Source organism: Manacus vitellinus, unplaced genomic scaffold (assembly GCF_001715985.3).
Source record: "Manacus vitellinus isolate BGI_N305 unplaced genomic scaffold, ASM171598v3 scaffold_20_pilon, whole genome shotgun sequence".
Lineage (NCBI taxonomy): Eukaryota > Metazoa > Chordata > Aves > Passeriformes > Pipridae > Manacus > Manacus vitellinus.
The window spans coordinates 10,043,239-10,067,528 of NW_021939471.1; the positions used below are offsets into that span (position 1 = coordinate 10,043,239).

At 38.1% G+C, this 24,290-nt stretch overlaps 1 protein-coding gene across 1 annotated transcript in view; it reads right to left on the minus strand.

Moving 5' to 3' along the window:
- PARD3B (par-3 family cell polarity regulator beta) overlaps window positions 1-24,290 on the minus strand; it is a 371,837-nt gene that overhangs the window by 196,160 nt on the left and 151,387 nt on the right. The window contains exons 7-11 of the mRNA XM_018071589.2: window positions 23,461-23,586; window positions 18,482-18,837; window positions 16,670-16,809; window positions 15,727-15,855; window positions 1,184-1,369 (exon numbers count right to left, since the gene is read on the minus strand). Of these exons, the coding sequence (XP_017927078.2) occupies window positions 1,184-1,369; window positions 15,727-15,855; window positions 16,670-16,809; window positions 18,482-18,837; window positions 23,461-23,586 (937 nt within the window). The remainder of the gene's footprint in view (window positions 1-1,183; window positions 1,370-15,726; window positions 15,856-16,669; window positions 16,810-18,481; window positions 18,838-23,460; window positions 23,587-24,290) is intronic.

Here is a 24,290-nt window from a genome sequence, read left to right on the forward strand (position 1 = left end):
AACTGGTGTGGACAATTACTCAGGGACACAGAGCTGGGAAAACAAAGGGGGCAGCCTCATTTCCACAGTTAAATGAGTCAGACTCTGTAGCAGACATGCACATAAATTGAGTTTATCCAGCCCTAATTTGGCCAACTGTGCCTTAACTCATTTCTAATATACACCAAGTAGATGAAGATCCAAGCTTTGAAATAACCATGGGACTAGGACAGGTAAATAACAGAAGCAGGGAACTATTAAGCATTCAGATCAAAGCTAAACCCTTGATTATTGCTATTTACTAGCTGCTGTAAATAGATGATCATGAAAGTTTTAATGCTGTGAATTGTCTTACTCAGCAGGTTGATGTCAGCAGAGCAATTTACATACACTGAATTAAAAGGTATTTTTACAGAAAAGAAAACTGCAAGGAATTGCTGAGATAACAGAAAAGGCAAAAATTACATTATGGATCTACAAGAGTTAAACATAGCCCTGAAAGATTAGGTCTTTTGTTTCTAATTTCAAAAAAGATTATATTTTTCAAGTGGTATTTGGGGGAAAAATGCTGTCAACAGATTTTTTGAAGATTAAAAAATAATTCAAATACTTTTTTATCATAAAATATACAACAGTCCTTGTACAGCCCTTAGAGGGAACAGAACATCTCACAACACTGTCATTTACCAATTTAGTATTACCAATTCAACTCACCTCAGGAACAATTGGTAACTTCTGCACAATTGATGTTGAGTTCAGCCAAGACACGTTTTTAGTATAGTGGTAAAAAAATATTTTTAATAAAAAGAAAATTATAAGACAGTTTTTTATTTACAGAGACAGTGTAGATATCAACTTCTCTGTCACTAAGCCAATCGGTAGGCAAACTTTTCCCTTTCTGTAGGCTGTGGGGAAGCTGGAAGGCAGCCTCTACTCATAACTACACATCATTATCCTTCTTCCCTTTCGCCCTTTTCTGCAGCATCACAATGTCCCCCAAGGTTTCCACCAATTCACTTTCATTGTGGTAAACCCTACCACACACAACACCAGAGCCATGGGACAAAATATTAGATTTGCAGCTCATCTAAAGGAATGAGCGACCAAGGTATTCCTTCCTGGAATGCTCATCAACAGAGATTCAGCATTCAACACAGAAATGACAGAATTCTAACAGTCATCTTCTGATGTGCTTCTTCCATACCTTAAAAGCAGCGCCTCCGTGAATAACAGATTTGATGAAAATCCCAAGATCAGCTCCAGTCTCACGAGATTTGTTGCCTTTCAAACTCACACCAAGTCCAGCAGAGCCAGAATCATTCAGAGGAATCTCAAAGGTCAGCTGCTCTGTGGTTTCTGGAGAAAAAATACTGCAGTTTGGCTCTCCTTTCTGTTGGAGAAAACAAGAATGAAAGCATACATGAAAATATGGTATGAGTTGCATCTGTGGGTTCGTAAGACAAGAAATAGTCTTCCAGAAAGCTTGAAGAAGCAGCTTTATTTATAACCAACAATGCATTTAGCTGGCATTTTGTCACAAGATCTGCCTTAAAATGTTATTTTTAATGATACCTGGGAATATGCCTAAATAGAAGGTAAAATAGCTTAGTTCCACATGATATAAAACTGATGTTGCAGCAGAATATAGAAAAGACATTTAAACACAGCTGCATTAAAAATGTAAGCCATAAAACTCTCAACATCTTTACATGCAGCTCACAAACTGTAATGATAGTTGTACTGTTAAATCCCATTCCCCTCTGAAAATTGAGTTTCATCCTTAAAAAATTATCCTTCCCTTAAACCTGTCTGCAGAGGAAAGCTGGTGTAACAAAAGTGAGGGTGAGAATTGAAAACACGGTAACTTATTCTACACTAACTCCCTTTGTACATACTTTTACTCCATAGAGGTTTGATTGTGCTTTTCTTTTTTTTCTTTCTGGTATAGGCTGATCCCAAGATTTTCCCTGGATTAAACTGCTGTTTACAAGACTGCCAGGTCAAGCATCCATAGCTACAGAAGATCAGAAAGAACTTTCTTTTACTGTACACAGTATCTGCAGTTTTGTAGGGCTGTTGTTGTTGGGGGGGGGACAGGGGATGTGTGGTTGCGTGGTTTGTCTTTTTTAAAGCAGGTTAGAATCATGAAGTTAAAAAAAAAAATCAAATTCTTGCCCGAAATATTTATTCTGGCACACCTCAAAAATAAAATTGGAGTAAGGAGACATATTATGGAATAAAGTGTTCATGGAAGGTGTTAGTGGAAAAGACCTTATGCATCACATCCCATTTTATTACACTCTTCCTTATCCATGTGACTCTAAGACAATTAATTAGCTTTTGTTTCTTGTCATTTGGACATTTTCTATTCTTTGAAACATTAATGGGAAAAAACCTAGGAAAAGGAAACACACAGACAATTACAAGTTGAAAGATGAGTGGGTGCTGCCTTCAAGGGTGTCAAAATCTTATGTTAAATTATCAAGTAGAGGCCACATGTAAGGAGGAGTAGTGCAGTATCTGGGCCAATCATCCTTCTACCTAATGAGGGATCATTTCTTGCACCTAAGCTGCAGTACCTACAGTATCAATGCAATTGTCAGCAAAGCTGCCAGCAGTACAGATGTTTTCTCAGCAGCCAGAGTAGCCCCACGTATTCAGGTATCATGCTGTCTGATCAGCAAGAAGTATGATCCCAGAAATAAGTGCAGAAATTAATACCCTGAAGAAACAGTAACCACTAAGTACACTTTCATTTATTTCAGATGCCCTTTCACTGATGAGAAGTAACTGCTGGCTAGAGAGGAATCGCATCAACCAGAGAACTACGACCATCAATCTCAATCCCAATATGCACCATGTTTAAATTTTTCCTGGAATGTAACTACATGATATTAAAGTCAATACAATTTGCCTAACTGCCAAATATAAAAATGACATAGCACCAACACTGACAATTGTCTTGATACCACCATTCATCTCCAGCACCTGTGTTACTCATTTGTTCTTCTGTCTTTGTTCACAAGAAATATAGAATTCTCAGTTACAAATCTGTCAGTTTTATTTCATAGCTGTCAGGATATAGACATCCTGAATGTAATCCCCCAAAATCTATAAATTTGTAACAACTGTGAAAAATACAGAATGATAATTTGTAAAGACTCCTGTTCTGACTTCAGAAGAACCAGTACAAGGAAAAAACCACTATTACTGGCCTTCTAATATAAGCATTTTGCATTTAACTTTCTCAAGGTTTTGGAGGAAAGACTTTCTACCCAATCTTTTGGGTTTTTTTCAAACTGCACATATTTTTGTCAGTCATTTCAGAACTCTTAGATCAGAAGTCCACTCAAATGGCACATCCTGTCCAAATCTGGACAGTGGAAATTCTTTTCAGGGCCCCAGAAATGTGACGTCTCCTGCCTTCAGGACAGGAGGTATTACCTTCCTGGTCCCCTAAGCAAGCAGTTCTTGTGTGCTTCTGCTGTTTTTTCACTTTAATCCATGACACCTGCATCAGACTTGTCCCTTCTCTATGTCAATACAGTGATTATGTCTTTCCCAATACCACTAGAAAAACAGTGAGGGGAGTGTTATCACAGGACATAAAAGCCCCCAGTGCCCATGCCTATCTTAACCAGAGCAGTCACAAATTGCTTCATAATGCTACCTCAATACAAACTCAGATTTCATATAAAACTGAATTTGGTCACTTTCAGATAAATTTTTAATGGGAAGAGCTGAAGGTAATCCCTGGCACAAAGGTTATTATTCCGAAAAAAAAAAAATTCCAAGGAAGAGATGGTACAGTATTTTGTGGAAATTTTGTGGAAAAAATTTTGTGTCTTTTTGTTAGCTTCTTTCTCAGGAGCATCTTGTTTCACTCTAAACTCCAAGATGCACATTACTTCTAGACTGAGGACCTCAAGCATTTGCTACCACAAGCTTCTAAAAAACCAAATACAACAAGAACTATACATGCCCCTCAGAACAATATATGAAAACAAACCAGGTAGATGAGCCTGCTGAATTTGAGTCGAGTGTTGACAAAAAAAGACTGACTAGGTGGTTACTAGAAGTCTCCACTGTAAACTTACTAAGATAACGGTATCACACAATTTTTCAGTATAACCTAGTCCAGTTTTAGATTCTGATGCAAACAAATTGCTAGAAGCATAGTCATAAAAAAAGGTTACAGAGTTGTTCGGTGTTCTATATTTCCCAACTTGTTTTAACAACACCATGCCATGCATTAGCCCTTGTAAAGTAACTTAGCACATTACTGTCTGAATGCTTAGGTGTATTCAGCAGGACATCAGAAAAGTACAGTAAATTTTTGCCAATATTTCATTTCCTGTGTTTTCCTTAGTACCTAATTTGGAATCTGTAACATTTGTCTACCATTTTCCTTGCTACAATTCTCTGTGAAACATAATTTCAGCATATAAAAACCATAGTAAATTTAATTTAAGCTGCTTTTACCTACTACTAGAGAACTCTCTAATCTTTTCTAAAGTCCTTCACAAGTTTCTTGTTCAATATAGTCAATCATTCTAAAAATGTCTCCTGATTATTTATATTCAGCCTTATTCTAAGATCCAGAAAAAGTTGATTTAAAAATAACGTTGAACTGTGTCTAATAGTACTATCAAAATATTTGTCGCCCATGGTGGAAGCTGAATGACAATTCAATGATTTCACAGGGATGGGTAAGAGGAAAGGAGATGCACATCTACAAGTCAGTGATAAATTCATTGTAAGGCAAGTAAACTCTGTCTTTACTCCCTTGAAATTTTCGTCTGCTACTCATTGTATGGCATCTGATAGCAAATGCCTGGTAGTCAGTCTACAACATCAAGACTATTTGGTGCAAATTCAAGATTGAAAACTTATTTGTGTGAGGATGTGAGAAGCAGCAGAAGAGAGCAAAAACAGAGGAGAAAAAAAGGAATGAACAAAACCTAGAAGCCTGATTTCATCTTCTACTTGCTAAATGGTTTCAAATTACTATCCTGATGATAGAGCTCTTCCTAAGCAATGTCTTTTCACTGATGACCAAAAAGAGCTCTAGTCATCCTTAAGTTATCAATTAACTCATCAATTAACTGCTTCATCTGGGCAACTAATGTAATGAATGATGGCCCCTATTCCTAGAATATGCAGGTATGAATATTAAATACTGATAGTGACTCACAGAGCTGGATTCCTGCTGCTTCTATTTCCCTGACTGTGCTAAAACATTATCCCAAGACATCAATACTTTACAACAGAGCAACCACCATCAGTTGAATTATGGTCTGGTAAAGGAAATCCTCTCCAATGCACTAAACCTTGAATTCTATTAGAAATACTTCCTACCTCAAAATCATTCTAGAATCTAAATTCACTCAAACACAGAATGAATGAAATGAACTGCAACACAAATATGTTTCTAGCCTAGGAAAAAACTTACAGTTTAATGTTATAAATTACTGGGTCAACAACCACATCATGTATTTTCCATAACAAATGTATCATACCCCAGCAGTTCAGGAATTAAATGATAGTGTATCACTAAAGCTATTCCCTACTGCAGACATAGAAAAGTAATTGAATGGTAGTAGGATAAACAAGAAATCTTCACATAAATCAAAGTCCAAATAGTCAAGTTATGAGTCCTCAAGATGGGTAGAGCTTTGAGATGGTCTGGCCTGTACTTTTCACAGAATCACAGAATGGGTGAGGTTGGATGGGACCATAGTGGGTCACCTGGTTCAACTCCCATGAGGGAGGGTCATCCCAGAGCACATGGCACAGGATTGTGTCCAGATGGTTCTTGTGTATCTCCAGTGAGAAAGACTCCACAACCTTGAGCTCCTTCAGCCTTTCCTTGTAAGAGAGATGCTCCAGTCCCTCAGTCATCTTAGTTGCCCTCTGCTGGACCCGCTCCGGAAACTCCGTGTCCCTTTTGTACTGAGGAGCCAGAACTGGACACAGCACTCCAGATGTGGCCTCACTAGGGCTGAGTAGAGGGGCAGGATCACCTTGCTTGACCTGCTGGCAATGCTCTTCCTAATGCATCACAGGATACCATTGTCCTTCTTGGCCACAAGGACACACTGCTGGGTCATGGACAGCTTGTCCACCAGGACCCCCAGGTCCTTCTCTGGAGAGCTACTTTCCAGCAGCTCAGCCTGTGCTGGTGCCTGGGGTTATTCCTCCTCAGGTGCAGGACCCTGCATTTGCCTTTGTTGAACTTCAGACAGTTCTTCTCTGCCCATCCCTCCACAGCCCTCTGGAGTATCAACCCCACCTTTGTGTCCCCAGCAAACTTGCTGAGGAGGCATCTGCCCCTTCCATCCATGCCACTGATGAATGAGTTAAAAAACTACCTGGACCCAGTATTGAACCTTGGGGAACACCACTAGTGATAGGCCTCCAACTACATCCTGTGTCATTGATTACAACCCTCTGGGATCTGCTGTTCAGCCAGTTCTCAATCCACCTTATTGTCCACTCATACAATCCCCACTTCTTGAGTTTGCCCATGAGGACCTTGTGAGAGACAGTGTTGAAAGCCTTGCTGAAATCAAGGTAGATAATGTCTCTCATCCCTCCAGGTAGTTGTTTCATTGTAAAAGGCAAGCAGGTTGGTCAAGCATGATTTACCTTTAGTGAATCCATGCTGACTACTCCTGAAAACCTTCTTGTCATCCATGTGGACAGAGTCCCCTGAGTCCTCCTTCTTGCTGTTTTTGAAGACTGGGGTGACATTCACTTTCTCTCAGTCCTCAGGCATCTCTCCTGATTGCCATGACCTTTCAAAGATGATCATGAGTGGCCTCACCAGCTCTCTCAGCACTTGTTGATGCATCTGTCAGGGCCCATGGACTTGTGGATGTCAAGTTTGCCTACGTGTTCTCTAACTCAAACCTCCTTGACTAAGGGAAAGTCTGCCTTCCAACATTCCTTTACCCTGCTCTCCTGGGTCAGAGATTCCTGAGGGCTGGCCTTGTCAGTGCAGACGGATGCAAAGAAGGCATTCAGACTTCTCTGTTACCAGAGTCCCCCTTCTGCTTATAGTAATGGGCCCACATTATCCTTGATTTTCCTTTTGTTATTGAAATATTTGAAGAAGCCCTTCTTGCCCTTGACATCCTTGGACAGATTTAATTCCAGATGGGCCTTGGCCTTCCTTGTCTCATTTTTACTTACTCTCGCAACCTCTCTATATTCATTCCAAGTGATCTGACCCTGTTTCCATCTCCTGTGTATTTCCTGCTTACTCTTGAGTAATGACAGGTGTCCTCTATTCATTCACACAGGGTCCTTGCCCTCTCTGCCCAGTTTCTTGCTCATTTCTTTCCTTCAAGATGGGTTCATTGAAGGCAGAAATACTCTTAAATATTAATAAAACTTACTCAACAGAGACACAGGTTAAAGTTAAAATCAAACCAAACCAAAAGAAACACGCCACAACCAAAAAAAACCCCAACACAAAACCAAAAAAGCACCCAACGCTTCAAGAACCAGTCTCCACAGCTCACTTTGTCCTTGCCACTGTTCACTTTGTCCTTTTTGGGCAGCTTTGCTAAATCTTAGCCTGTCATCTTTCAATGGCTTCCACAGCTGCAACAAGCTCTGAACAGTCCCCTCTAGATATGCACATCTCTGTTCCCAGTTGTCTCTGCAGCCTGGTAGTGTTTGTTCTCTAATATTTACAGGAGTGTGTGAGCCTCAGCTTCTGCTCAAAGCTCCCTGCTGGTTGTACCATCCAGCGTTCTAGAGAGCTCCCAGCCACTCTCAGTTGCTTGGGGAAGACAAGGATCTCTCCCTCCTGGACCAGAGGGCAGCGGGCTGACGTTGTCTAAGGGGCAATCCTTCCGCCTGACGTGCAGACTCAGCGCTTAAACACAGCGGAGCAAATAACCAAACAGATACCATCCCTCACAGGGGAAATCAGGACAGGGATGTTTTAATCTACCTATACACCTGCATGGAACTTCAGTAAAATCAATTCTGACATTTACTAAATCACCAGAAACCAGACAGAAAAGTTCAGAAGAGTTTACATGAAGGTGAGAGAACACAGAGTTTGCTAGAGTTGAGAGCAGAAAGCCCTGATAACATAGTACTAAATAACATTCAGTAGTGCAGACTGAAAACCTATATCCAAGGATACATTTGATTAATTTATCTTCTGCCTGTGATTTTAATTTTTAGAAGCATATCTATACCTGAGGACTCTGACTTCTTAATTAAAACACTATAATAAAGGATTCTTAAAAACAACTAAAATTTTACTGCTCTCACCAATAAATTCTCAGTAGTTTAGAGATCACATAGAATATACTTTTAGCCTTCTCCTACTCCCACAACAGAAAAAACTTGCTCTGTTCACCAATACAATCAGAACTGTAACCTTTGAAAAAAGTACTGTGAATTTTATTCTTCCCATTTCTACTTAGTCCACAGTTACATTTACACAATATTGTGTTAACCCTCTGTCTATCATGGGACACCACTTTCAGTTAGTCCTTTTATTTCATTTTACAATGCCTGGTCTCATTGACCACAGCTCTTTTAATCTGTGGATTTATGATAATCTAATGCTAATCTCTCACTGGAAAGGTTGCCTTATTTATCCTTATTGTTCTTTTGCCAAAAGAGAAGCTCACAAAAAAAAATTAGCTCTCATTTAAGGCAGGAAGGAAATAGCATTTGTTTAACACAACAAGAGACCTTTCAGTACCTGTCTTGTGCCCTTGACCAACACACTATTATGGCCTCTCAATATGCTGGCTGCCCCTTGCCTGGCTGCTCGTTTCTGATAAGAGATGTCAACTCCCTGGGGTGCCATTCAGAGCCAAGTGCAAAAGGCAAAAGACCCAGGAGGGTTATTTTCAAAGGTTTATGAAGGAAATAAGACATTTGCATGCTTCTGCAATCACTTTCTGAGAAAAATATTTAAATTGTGGCACCATGTAACTATTATTAGCAGAAAAGCTTGAAAAGCTTGAAAAGCTTGAAAAGAAGACACCCCCTTACCCTGTGCTCAATGTTCTTCCCAAGTGCTTAGCCACAATTAAGAAATACTTTGCTGACAGTTCAGTCATTCACTCACTATAAAATCTATGCTGTATTTTGCAAGAGCTATACTGTAGTGCTCTTGAAACTAATACTCAAAGGTAATACAGTGTTGTAATCTTGTCACAATCTAGTAAATAACTGGAGTCATTGCTGCATGTATTCATCTTTAGCATTTCTGACAGAGGCTTTCATATCGGCTTTTTTAAAATCACCTGTACTCCATACTGGAATAAAAACTAAATGGTCACTAATGGCACACCCTGCTAGGACAAAAAAACCAATAGCAAATCCACAGAGATATATTACATTGTACTTGGATACTTTCAACATTAACACAGTATGCTACAAATTTGTGTCATATTAGATAGAATAGGTCTGGTTTGAATTATGTAAACTCCCTGGAGTTAAAGCTTTGAAAAGTGACAAAACTAGATTCAGCTCTTCATCCAGTGCATATACAGTGCATTTCAGTTTATTACTTGATGTCACTGGACACATCAGAAATGGAGATTCTCCAGTTTGCTTGACATGCATATTTGAGAACCCACAGCAGGTTTTACCCATGGAAATGGCTTGCCCTCGCAAAAGCTTTGTATTTGCAATTTGGTGTGCATTGCTCTTCAACTTTTAAAAACACAGTCTCATTTAACCTTTTTTAAGTTACATAACTGTAGGATACATAGGAAGAAAAATGAACTAGTCAAGGCAAGTGTCACTGTGAAAACACCCATTTTCAGCCCACATATGTGGTTAGCCACGTGCTTACGCACCCTACTGAGCTGGAGCCTTATGCAGTTAATATACCTTGGCCCTTAGAACCTTAAAATCTTATCACACATGAAGATGGAAGATTGCATGGTATTTTCTGGGTGAATTTAAGATTGCTGCTACTGTGTAATTTCAGAATATATGCTGGGCAAACTGGTCAGAACACTGTGATGTACAAATCCAACTCTCTACTCGTTTTACTGGTTACTGTTTTAAAGGGATGGTAAACAAAGCAATAAGCAGTGTATAATTCTTTTATGTCTACTTCAAACACCACATGCACACATTTTACATTAAGGTAGCCTAGGAAAACTTTTGTCATGGATTCTAAGGCAGAAAGACTTTTGGAAACGTTCATATGGAATATGAAATAAATCTGGTGACCCTTGTAAATGGCAAGGCATTACAGTTGCCACCAAGACTTAACAAATGCCCAAATACTTTGGTTTTATTACATGCAAATACTGTAGATCTGGATAAATGCATATAAAAATATATGAAGACTCAATTTCTGTTAAGAGTCAGATTTTATATGCCTCTCTTCCGATGTATACATACTTATGATTTCATAGATCAAAGTGGGCTGCCAAACAATTTTGGGCAACCTCAGATCTGAGCCTGATGCTACTAAGTAAAAAGTTTTCATTTCCCAATGCTCTGAGGTACGGTTCCTAAACTTAGGAGTTTTGGGCAGCAATCCTATAAGCAAATATATTATCTCATGGTACAAGTAATATCTTTTTCTCTCCTTACTTGTATCCACTCTAACTTTTTCTTTACCACCAGGCAGAGCACCATCAGAGGTTCTCGCAGGCAATGAGTTTCATTACCAGTTCTTTCAGATCATCCATTTCAGGTTACTCATATTTGCTGGAAAATAGGAAGAGTGGGATCTGAAAGACATATCATTGCTGGATCATAACACTCTGATGGGCTTGACAGAGAAAGCAATAGCAGACCTGTTACAATAAAGTCTCTGCAGCCTCGAAAGGCTGACAACTGCTATCACATGGAAAATCATGTTTGCTGTGCTGGTAGCTATAGGGGCACTTCACTGCATATGAGAGATCAAAGATGGGCCACTTTCTAAAGACACATGAATTTCTCAAACAATTTATTCCCCTTTGATAAATTAGGGAGTCCCACCAAAACCCGAGATAAAGTGACACTTTGTGCCACACAGGAAAGATTGTCACATTCCTTCTTAACAGCAATCTCTTACTGACTCTTGTAAAGACCACAGTAACTAATCAACAAACCTCAATGCACAGTTTCCAGTACTCTAAGCTGTAATGAACTAGTAACCATCTTCTGAAATATAATGAAACCTGAAAACCTTTGGGGGGTTGCACTACAGAATATTTTCTCTTTAAAAATATACATTTGTATATAGATGCAATCCACACTCTTTTATCAACTATTCGAGATGAAGAGAAACCACAGGTCCAAAAAATACACTTCCCTTCAAAAGCTCTCATAAAAAAACCTCAGGATTTTAAAAAAATCTTCATAGTTTATAAAGTTTTTCACAATGAAAAGTGCAATGTGTATCCTTCACTTCATTATGCAGAACAATTCAAGAACTCCATCTTGTGTATGCTATTAAGTCCAATGTATACTTCTTTTTTTCCTCTCCAATTCATCTCCCTTTGAATAGAGATAACACAACAGAATTGGTACTTGCTGGAATCCTTTTCTGACTAAAATTGTTTGTCCATTTCGGGGTAACTGAGCACTAGAATCACAGTTTTGACCTACAAAAACAGCTGCAAAAATGGTTAAGTCTAGGCTATAATTTCACTTATTATTTCCTGCACATAAAGAGGCAAGCAACAATTAAAAGGAAGTAATAGAAATTAAGCCTTGAATATTAGAAACAAAAAGGCCAACTGGTTTTCCTTCAGGCATGTAAGTTCAAGGTAGTGGAAGGAATTAACTAGGGGAAGACTAAAACATAAAAGTTAATCACATGGTAAGCAGAAAAAAATGCTTGATTGAACTTGCCACTCCTGCTTCCTTCTCTCCTGTATAGCACATGTGTAAACAAAGACTTAAAGACCAATGCTACATTCAATAAATTGTTGTTCATTTAGCTTTTGTTGTAAAAATGCTGGTTTGTTCCCTTTCACCCTACATTCTTCAGGGATCTGTGAATATGCCAAGAAACCATAGAAATAGTGATTACAGTTGAAACTGGTAAGTCAAAGAAATCTTTAAAACAAAAATAAAGTACATGCAAAACTTACACTGTATATGCTCTAACTTACAGAAAAATGCATGTAAATATTTTTTGTGCTATACTCTTTCTGGCAATTGCAGACTAGTCACATTCCTCTGCTTATGTGCATCACATAGAATAAAAATTGCAAAGGGTCATGGCACAGAATGGGTTACACCAGAGCTGTTCTTATTCAAGTAGCTTTTCTTTTTTTACCAATGCAGGGATAAAGAAAGAGAAAGGGGAGTGAGAGATCTTTATATCATTATTAAAAGAAATGGTACCTTCAGATCACACATTTTCCCTAGAGAAAAAACACCATGCAACAAATATACATGATCAAAACACTGTATTTTCAAAACACAACAGAATGATAGCCACAGCTTGATGTGCATGCCATCAGAAAAGCTGGAAAATCTAAACCTCTTCAGTTAAGTCAGTTTCTCTGTAATATTCACCATCCTTCAGAAAACATTTTTACACAGTTTAAAACCCAAATGCACCTTAAAGAACGCACTAATCACCGGCCACTCTGTAGACTGTGGTAAAGTGAATCAAAATCTTCCCCCAAGTTTTGGAATTAGCTCCTTACTTAGCTGCTACACTGTCAACAGCTGACACGAATTACTGGGAACATTTGGCTAACTGGATAATAAGGAGGATGGGCTGTGGTTGGTCCAAACACTACTTCACTGATCTGCTTTAATATATATATATATATATTATATATAAAAAATCTCATTAGATCCTCCTTTTCTTTTTTTTTTTTTTAAAGGACTAATAACCCTACGAAGATTGGGTTTTCAGTTTTATTCCCTCGTTATGTGCAAACAATGTAACTGTATAACTCTCAGATGTTGCACAGGCTAGCGTAACCAAAGCCCAAATTCCCTATAATTTAATAATGCCTGTTTGCAACACTGATTCATCCTCACCCATATCACATCTCCACTGCTGTGGCAAAGCTTTACTACTCTGAATATATTTTTCTACTTGCTAAAAATTCATAAGCATAGATCACTGTAACAAAACCCCCAAACCCTGCTCCCATCTATCTTACCAAAGAGAAAATATTCATGAGACCAAGCTTTCTCCAAGCCACAGCTTCCAAATTATATTATTACAGACCCGTGCAACCAAATGCCACCCACTGTGACTTTGTTACATTATTTGCCTTGTGCCCACGCAGCTATCAAATTCTCTCCAGAAATCCATGTAGAAACCCAGTTCTAGTGGAGCAACATGCTCAAAAGTGGGTTTGTGCATGGCTTCTAGGGGGTCCAACTTCCAGAGGTATCTTTGCCACAGGAAGCTGCAGGGAATGGGCATGTTTACTAGGTGGTCCTTCTCCTTTTCCTTTCCACAGGTAACATGGAATCTAAAGAAACCGTCTCAGATTGAAGTCCCTGGAGAATGGTTCAAAGCAGGAACAAGTCTGATATAAAGCAATTACCCTATTATTGCCAGGCATTAACAAAATCCCCAAATATCCAGGTAAATTCTGCATGCATGTTACATAGTCAGAGCATTCAGTTACAGCTGTCCTTGAAAAACATTGGATTAGCCACTGCCTTTCCTTCCAAAAACAAACATTTAAAGGGCTGGCATTTTTCTCCTCTTTGATCAAAACAGTACTGTAACTTTTGAGGTAGAAGAGGATTAGTCCAATGTAATATCATGACTAAAGCTAAAATCAAACAAAAAAGCTAAACCAATTTTAATTATTTTTTTTTTAATCTTTGCTGAGAGTGTTCTCAGACATCTCATGAATTCTAACAAGCATCATGTTAGCATCAACATCTGGTAGGTTAGTGGTATGGTAACTCACACTTTTGCTGTAACCTACCAGATGTTGCTGAAGGGCTTTTTAATTTAGAAGGGCTGGGTCCATAAATTTATCTAATATATTTCAGTAATTCACATTTGTATTATGTTGAACTTGACTGGGATAACAAGAAACACAGAGCAGCATTAGAATTCACATATCATCACTGCTACAGTGAGGGTCATCACTTGTGCAACATTTTTTCACAGAGAAAGCAATCTAAGCGAAGGTCAAGCCAGAAGGATAAATGTGGCTACTTTCTGGATTTCAATCATGCCAGTCATAAGTAAATCACCTTTTGAAAGGTACTTAATCCTTGCTGTAGAGACTGGAATTTAATAGCAGGCAATTGTGGCAGGTAAAAATTATAAATGGCTTTTAGATTCTTCCAGTCTTTTATACCCACACACTGCTACAGTGATTTCCAAGAGAATTTGTACTATGACAATACAGTATAACGCATAATTTTGGGGGAAGAGGAGAGGGAAAAGATGAATACACACTTTTTCAAAAAGTACATTTTCAAAGTAATGTGCTTTATAACTTAAAAAACCAGCAAGAAAAAAAATGTTGATGGGTAGCCTTTTCAAAAAATAAGCTCTTATTTAGAAGAACTTGTGCAAGCAAAGAAATCCTAAACTGAATAGATAATTCCATACTTTAAGACTCAGAAATTTCCCTCTGATCTACACAGACATTGACTGTACTAAACAGAGCAATACAGTGACTGACTTTGGGGCTTTGGGAATCACCAACAACAAATGCCCACTTACAAGGCTGAAAACTTCCATTATACTCCTTCAAAAATGACACAATAAAAAAGGAAAATGAATACAAGAATAGTTTTTCCAGGACTTTACAACTGCTCTACTACAGGAAAAACTGGCCACCAGCGGCACAAAAGACTGACATGAGAGAATCTGAACTCCCCTCCAACTTCCTATCCTACCATAGGCAACCCTGACCTCAACAAGGTCCAACTGGTAACAAGGAAACAAGAGAAAAACTGTCAGCACTGTTTTCTGAGGAAACATAATGGAGGATTTCTGTAGAAGATCCTGACAACAGCCCAAAGCCAAAGGAAAAGCAAGAAGGCGGCATCTTAAGAAAAGGATGAAGGCGGTTTGTGCTCTTTAAAGGAGATAAAATGAGACAAAAGCAGGAAATGCTGTCCTTCCCTTATCCTGAGGACTTCTTAATGAAAGGTCAAGTATAGCCATCAATCAAGATAAGGAAGAGGCAACCAAGGGATGACCTTCTTTGAGGGGAAACAAGTATGTATCAGATAGCACTTTTACTCTGATGCAGTCCTCCTCTGTCTATGTGAGAGAAAAGAGAACACAGTTTCATGCCAGTGTTAATCAAAAAAAAAGTGAAAACTAAGCACTTGAGATGGAACAAAGACATGCAAGAGCCTATTAAGTCAAACACTAGCAGCCAAGGAAAAGCTTGCTTCCAAAATTCACAAGGAGTGCAATGGAATTCTATTCCTCACCACTCCTGTAGTTGGGCACTTGGCTTAGGAGACATCTCCTAGGGGCAGCCACCCTCACTAGTTGTTAACATTTTCAGTTATACCTGACCTCACACTTACAAAATTAAGTTACAGTATTTCCCTGTGAGTTATGCTTATAATATGTCATTTTGGGGGATGAAAACTCAGAATGTGTGGAATTGCATCTAAAGTAGACAAAAATCAAATATCCCTCAAAATAAATGTAGCTATAGACAATTCTCAAAAAGAAAGCCTATATGGTTACCCTTTGTTGGCTTTCTCTGCCCACAACAGTTCATTTCTATTTCTTGGGCTAGTTTTAAAACATGGAATTGTTTCAATATCACTCTTTGGAAAGAATAACAAGTTTACCAGCTCTCGAGGTAGAAAGGCCTCCTCCTGACGAGCCACAATCAAAGAGACAGTTTCCCCTTGCTTTGTGCTCCTCAGCATAGCCACCAGCTCTTCCTGGGTCCTGCCAGTGATGTCCCGTCCATTCACCTACCAGACATGGAAGAACAGAGGATGTCATATCTATGAATATGAACTGCCTTTTATCATTTTCCCCTCACCTGACACAGGTGTCATTCAGTGACTGAGAGCAAAGAACAAATTAGCAACAGTTCCCACAATGTCTCCCCTCTGGCCCTGCACAGATCACTTAACCTTTTCCTCCTCATTTTCACCATCTGTTAAAGCAGCTCTGTAGTACTTACCCACCTTGCAGGGGGTTTGTGAGGCTTAATTAGTTTGTAAAGCACTTTGAAGATGAAAAGTGCAGAAACAAGACCTAAGTATTAAAACTGTTTACCTTAAGAGCTTTTTGAGGTTAGTAAGTAGAAATAACCCATTAGATAATGAGATTGTAACTCACAGGATACCTGAAAATTCTAAACAGACTGATTCCAGAAAAATTGCCTTAGAATGAGCACTTAACAACCTCGATATTAATTGGAGATTTTTGGACTCGGCTAAAGAGACAAGGTTTTGTTCCTACACTGATAGGTTTATCTGCTTTAAGCACCAAGATGTTATCAGGTTTCCCTTGTTCAAACATCCCATGGACCCTTGTGAAAAGAACCATTTTTCCAAGTAGTAAAATACTTGTTGACAAACAGCATAGAAGCTGTAAAATACAGAAGGTGTAAAATACTTGTTGACAAACAGCATAGAAGCCATGAGACTGACTTTCTTTAAACCAAGGGTAAGAATTGTAGTTCTATACATCAACAGTATGTATAAGGAAATAAAATATTTATGACAAAATTAGCAATCAATATTCAGCAATGCAAATACAATGGATGTTTATCCTAACCTCCAGGATTCTGTCTCCTGACTGCAAACGACCATCTTTTACTGCTGCACCTCGCGGTAAAATATTCTTCACAAAGATTGGACCAGGACCATGTACTGAAGAGTCTCTGGTAACCACAGTGAAACCAAGTCCTTCTGGACCTAGAATGTCAGATAAAGAACTCCTAACATAAATTTCAACAAGTAAATGATGATCATTTAAAGTAAGCAAACAATGTCAGCAACATATCACAGACACTCATTCAGCTTAGCTCTCAAAAAAAGAAAGCAAACAAAAAGCTGTAAACATGAGCCAATTTTCTGCAGGGTCTAGAGAAGAAGTCTATCTACGTCAAAACACATACCTAAATCTTCCTGCAACAGCTACAGATGGAAATACTTTTGGTAAGCACACAAAAATACAAAACAAGCAAGAACTCTCTTTAAAGTGTTTGCCTTTTCTTTAGATTTAACATTAGCCTTCACATTAATGTCAGTAGTCTTTCATAGAATCAGAGCAATCAGAGGTGTTTATGTATCTATATATTATAATATAATATAATATAACATAGCATAACAGATTTTACGAAAACTTAGTAAATGGGAAGATGTCACATGATTTCAATGCAACTGCTGACGATGCACTGTTAAGAAAGGACAAAGTGGTATTTCAAAGCTTCCATTAGTGAAGCTGTTTGCTGCTTGGAAGTAAGCAACCTCAAGTTTTAGCAGATAAATGCCATAAAAAATAATTAGGGAGTAAAGTCAGTATTAGTAGATATTGCTTATACGCCACCAAAATCCCCAGGAATAGCAGGGTTCATAAAAATCTTTTTATATTGAGCAGAATTACTACCCATGTGATAAGTTTTCAGAGATACCTTCAGAGATACCATCACGTCAGTGTCACATTGCTCTAATTTCTAAAAATATAAATTAATGTTTCTAAATCAAAAGCATTAGATCTAAAATGGGGAAAATTCTGAAGTAGGTTTTGTTAACGCAAAGCTGAAGAGTTCAGAAGTAAAAATAAGTTAAGAAATAACAAAAATTAAGAAATGAGAGCTTGATTACATTCATTATGTGTTAAAAGAATAAAGTTACAGACAGTTTCTAAAAGGGCCACTTCTATGATCAAATTTAACTCTCAGCCGAATCAGAGACAGAAATTAAACAGAAAACATAAATGCTAATTGGGATGTGCTTAAGCACATTTTACTACATGTGCATAAACCTGTTACTCCATGCAAAGACAGACAGTTGCAAGGAGCAGCAATTAAAGACATCCACACAAAATCTTGCTGCCTGACAGTTGAATACATATAACAGAAGAAAAAATAAAAAAATATTCAGAAAATAAACCAGGGAAATTTACATAAGTTTGTGGTCAACTTCTTGGAAAACATGAAACAGAGCAGAGAATACTTTAAAGGAATGTTTTAACAGTACTGTGGTCAATTAGCAGATATGAATAAAATAACAAAGATCAACATCAAACAGTTCAAATTTTTATTCTGTTCTTTTAAAAAGGCTGAAGCATCTCTTAATATCACATGTTGTTAATGAAATAGCTTCCAGAGATGTCTTAAAAATCAGTAAATCGGGAAAATATATATCCAAAATTTGACTGTTTAGATATCCAATATCCCCATAAACCCAAAAGATGACTGTTGAGAAGACTGCTGTTAACATTCCTTTACCTTTTGGAAGTTTGGGAACTTTTAAATGGTAAATAACTTCCTTGTACTTTTAATGTTACTAGTTAAATTAAAAGTTATCATATCACTGTAGGGAACATAATACAGAATTAATCATACAATCTCCAAAGACTTACCTTTTTTCAGGTCTATCTTTATTTTCTTTGCATTTTTTTTATTGCCAAAGCCCATAAGGGGAGACAGTGAGGGAGAAGATGGCTTTCTACCCAGACGTGGGAGGTTGGGGCTCTTCGCTTGTTGCAGCATTGCCTGTGCAGCTGCCTCCAAGCTGCTTGTTCCAGAAAGATTAATTGTTTTCAGAGCAGGTTTTGGATGAATAGGAGGTGGTATCTTTGCTTTTGGAACTCCTTCTTCATTATCCAGAAAAAGAGGAGCGATAGCAGACTTCTCATACTGTTCTCGATTATAGGGAGGAAGGACTTCTAAGATGACACTTTGAAATTTCATTGCCTGACGGAAGATGTCCTGAGCCCTTTAAAAGAAAGGTATGAAAATTCACATAACTAATCAGAAAATTTGGACCAAGTCTGAAGTTGTTTACAGAGCATAAGACAAAAATTTACCTTACCTTCACATCTACATGGTCCCTTTTCTAAAAAGTACACATGAAATAAGATTTGTAAACTACAGCATTTACTTACATTTCAAGTAGGAACAGCATATCTGTCAGAATTACTAAGCTGCTACGAAAACATATCAGCCAGAATAAACTAATGAACACAATTCTTCATGCAGAGCATCAGGAAGGGAAGTTCTCATGGTAAAAGCTCATCAAAACACTGCTGAAGTTATAGCTTGCTATTTGCATCAAGCATTTGCTACATGTTTTCTTGCTGGCATAGAGCACACTGAGCACTTATGATCAATTGTTCTTGTGAATACATCTGCCCCAAGCAAGCTCAACTCTCCAGGTTTTTCCCAAGTCCAGTCTAGTGCTCCTCAGATTCCTTCATAATCCCCAATGCAACTGCTGGCTGATTCCACAGCAATAAAAAAGGATGAGGGTATGGGATAAATGGACATCTTCTGAAGAAATATTGTAACTGCAAATAGTGCAACAGAAAAGGATGATGGCTTGGGATGCACAGAAATCAGAAAAAACCCTTGTGACCAAAAAGGTGCAACTATTTGTATGTTTCTACATAAATGGATAAATAAATAAGTAGATATTACTGCCATCTTTCAAGCAGTAACCTCTTGCTAAGTGGATATGGGGACCTCACTTAATCTATGTCTTTACAGATGCGCCCAATTGCAACGCCAGAAATGGTGTTAGAGCATTAATACAACTACATCCCTGGATAATGATAGGACAAGGAGGAACGGTTTTAAACTAAGAGACAGAAATTTACATCAGATGTTAGAAGAAATTCTTTACTCAAAGGGTGGTGAGGCACTGGAACAGGTTGCCCAGAGCAGCTGTGGCTGCCCCATCCCTGGAAGTGTTCAAGGCCAGGTTGGATGGGGCCCTGATCTAGTGGGTGGCATCCCTGCCCTTGGGAGAAGTTTGTAACTAGGAGATCTTTAAGGTCCCTTCCAACCCAAATCCGTGGTTTCTGTGAATTGATATCATGGTAACAATACAGTGTTCAGGTTCTCGCGCATTGCAAGGCAATTAAGACAAGTTGGCCAAAAGAACTGTTCATAAAGCCTTCCCTGGATTTTGAATAACCTGTAGATTTGGTCAATCAGGCCGTGTTACGAACCCTGGATTCTAAAGGAACAAACGAGACTTCTCTCTTTCTACACTTTCCTTTCCTACCTCCTGTTGAAGCAGACAGGTTTTCTTCCATCCTGCGAGTACAAACAGAAAAAGTAGCTGAAGCACAATTTGAGAATGAAAAGTCAAGAACTGCTTAGCTGAATTGGGTCAAGAGGGGAAGTAATGGCTACATTAATTTTTAAATAAATCATGGTGTCCTTTTAAGAACATTTTACTTATCTCCTACCTTGTGTGCTTGTCAGTCTAAATCAGTATTTCACTGAAGTCTTGGCTTTGAATTTATACTCAGTTATGTAACAGGAGTCAATGCTGAAAGTACTTCTGCAGTAAATATTTTTGTACAGTGATACGGAAAGGAAGCCACCACAAATGTTTAAAGTCTTGAAAACACACCTACTGCTTTCCCAGATCAACAGAGCTACACAGTGCCTCCACCTCGAAGCTTTGGGTGGCAGAAAGGAGGGGCTGTTTAAAGAGTGTTTTCTGTAGCATGAAGACATTGAAGTCAGGGGACAGTCCCAATGGATACTGCTGTGGGAAAGAACCATCTGGGCCACACTGAGTGCATAAGCATCAAGAGTCAGAATAATCACATTCATAGACAGGAGACACTGCTAGAGACAAATCTCAAACTTGGAAAAGAAAGGTAGCAAGGTTGTAGGAAGGTATTCTCTCAGCATCACCCTCAAGGATTAGGTTTCAGGGCTGTAATACCACTGTCCCCCAGTGCATCTGCAGAGGTTATAGGTTATCTGTTCACCTATAGCCCATGAAAGTTTTCAAGGACAGACCTTACCCTGATAGTAGAAACCATGGTATGCTTGCAGCATAAGGATGTAAAATCTTAACTGGGTTTCTTTCACACTCCATCTTCCTCCTTGCAAGTAGTCACTTGGTCATGTGTTACAAAGTAATTTAATAACTCAGTTTCAAAAGATTAATATTTAAAATACATGCAAGAGAAAATATAAGATCTCCTTCAAACAAAAAATAGTGGAAATAAGACATCCTATGGGAAAGCCTAAATGCAGTCTTCAGGGGCAAAATAACTGGCTGCACTTCAAAGAGAAAAAATAATGAATGGAGAAATTTACATTTCTTGAGACCCCAAATGCATACTTTAAAGAAATAAGGGAATCAGTTAAAAGAGGTGCTAGAAACTCTGCAACGCAACAGAATGTAATTGAATAGATTAGCAGCAAATGAAAAAGCAGACCAACAGTCCCAGTATATAACTATTATAAACATGGGAATACAGAAAGTAGGCTGCTGCTGTTACAGCTGCAGAAGCAGCAATCATCAGGAGCAACACTAGAAAGTCTCTGCTGAAAACTAGAAGAGACAGCATGTAGCAGTCTCTGCTAAGTGTTAAAACAGCTTTTACAAGGGTTATGCAGAAACGCCAATTTGAAACTAGCCAACTGATTTTCCTCTCAAAGGAGAATCTGATTGCTATTTCTGGGTCAACAGTCATTGGGACAATACTTTCTCATATCTTTTACAATTATTGCATTTCTGTAACTTGGACTTCTGTCAGGTTATGTCATGCCAGATGAAAACTAAAAAGGCATATTCACTGAGATTAGTTTCAACCTCAAAAGCAGATTTTTTTAGCCATTCACAGTCAGGGAAGAGAGATGATGTAAAAGGCTAGTGTGGAAGACAATTCAGCAGAACAATGTAAGACTTGGAAATAGGCTAGAGCTCATCCAAAATATTCCCCTCAGGCTAGAGCTCATCCAAAATATTCCCCTCAGGCTAGAGCTCATCCAAAATATTCCCCTCAGTCCCCAAAGAGGTGCTGAGTCCTCACTACCCACACTTTTCTCCTCAGGTCCAATGCAACTGCAACCACACTACTTGATTTCGTAACATAAGGAGACTTAGACCAACTAAATTGGGCTCTGCTCTGAATCACCTTTAAGTCACTTTTCACTCTCCCAATGAGAGAGAGATTGTCTAACAACTGGTCTCTCTAAGCTAGCTCTCATGGTAAATATTCCTTCCAAGTCCCAAGACTTTACACAAGCTGCGAGAAAGCAAAATGTCCTGCATTTCTCATTTTGAAGAAAAGTCTGACAGAGAAGTGGAAAGTTTACTGCATTATTTCTAACTGTCCCGAAACATAGTAATCTTACAGAAAAATATGCAGTCCTTCACTCCACAAACATCTTGTGGGGTGAAAACCTCTGGAGATCTAGTTAGATTGAGAAGAAAACACAAAGAAGCCAACCAATTTGTAAAGAAAAGATCACACACGATTTTGAGAAGCAAGGTTTTGATTCAATCAATCTCATTTGAGAAATTTCATTACAAAACTACACAGGTGAGGAAACAAATGTTTTAATAAGATAGCAACACTTGTGTTCTGATAAAGTTGATATCTTAGGAATTTCCATGGATTGAAGAGAATGGTGTGTTGTACTGTATCACAGTACAATGCCTTTACCACCAAACATGCAGAAAGCTGTAACTGAAAAGCTATCAGGAAGCAAAAAGCACAGTCTCAGAAACAAGAATACCTATGCTACAGAACTACACTGGTTTCGTGAAAACCTATTTTGCAAATATTTATCCCTAACTGTGAAATTACGTACTTGATTTTAGTCTGGAAGTCTTGAACATTTGGCTTACTGTTTAGAAAGTTAAGCCTTGACTCCCTTGACATCTCAATAGGTTTTTGTTATATTATAAACAATCACTCAGCTGTCTAAACATATGGATTAAAAGCAAAAACAAATTACTATTTAATTACTACAGCAAATATCTGTGATATTTGAGAGGCTATTCTTTTGTGTAACTATGTCACATTAACTGACAGACGATCAAAACAACCTGTTACTTAAAAAAACATTTGAAATAGATAATAAATGTCAACAGACTTTTAATAAAAGTCATAAGAAGTGAGACCTACCATTTAGCTCAACTAATCATAGTTTGACAGTAGTAGTATTTATAAAAAAAATTAAATGCTCAAATAGCTGCAGCACAAAAAAAATCTTATTTCATTTGCAAAAGAACGTTAAAAACCATGCTGTGAAGTCGACTCATTCTGAAGGTCTTATGAGGGAAAAATTACAAGGAAAATATGGTAAAAATAACAAAAGCGCTAGAAAGTGAAGATAGGGATTAAAAAACTTAATGCTACTCAAATTAAGGAAGCCCAGTAAGTTCACTAAAACTACAAGAACATATGTCTCCTCAAACTTTACCTTATTTGGAGGTTTCAGAAAGAAAACTGCAATGTTTCTGCAAGGTATCAGTTTTACAGGTATTTTCTCTCAAATAGGTATTAATCCCTTTAAGAATCACTTAAACACAGCACTGTATAAAATCCTGGGTAGTTAGAAGTATCACTAAACCAGCACTTACTGTGCAAAGGTTTTATCTGTAAGGTCCACGTGGTTAATCTTCACAATGCATTCATTTTCATGGAAAAGACCATCACGCCTAGATCTGCTGTCTTCTTCAATACCACGGATGAAGAGTCCCAGCATCCTAAAAGGCAAAAACTATCCTTATTGTGCTGATATGAATTTATAGCAAGTAAACATAGATATTAATCTCTGTGTAGGAGATGACAGAGGAGATGGCTATGAAGTGCTTAACCTAGAGAAAGGATTTCCAGCTCACTCATTAACTAAAAAAAAGGGGATTCCAAGAAACACCAGGAAAAACTGCTGGACACTAAGGCTATACTACAGAACTTCAGAAGCATTAACTTCTGTAGGTCATACTTGGAGAAAACAGAAGAAAACACCTATATCTCCACTCTAGTTAAAAATGCCAATGTAGCTTATGCAATATTTTTCTTCCACTAAGCAAGATTACATTGCTCCAAAGAAAAGAACAGATTAAAAGTAATTTTCTACCTTAACTATAACAAAATAAACAGGCGTTACAATAAGATAAAAAACAACTGACATTTCTACTTCTGAAAAGTCTGTGAAACGTTTTAGTTGCCAAAGCCCCTTGCTTTGATACAAGACAGTGATACTACAGACTCATGTGGCAGAACAGCAGCAGAATTTTAAAACCCAAGTTGTTTGTTAACAGGCTAAGTGCAAGTGAACACTGAGGTGCAGCACAGAATAATGCAGTAAGTGAACATGTGTGGGTGGTGCAAAATTCCAGTGTTGATAATTCTGCTGGGAGCGCCAGGCTAATCCTGACCTAGCTGGGGCATCTCTGTATTGCAAACT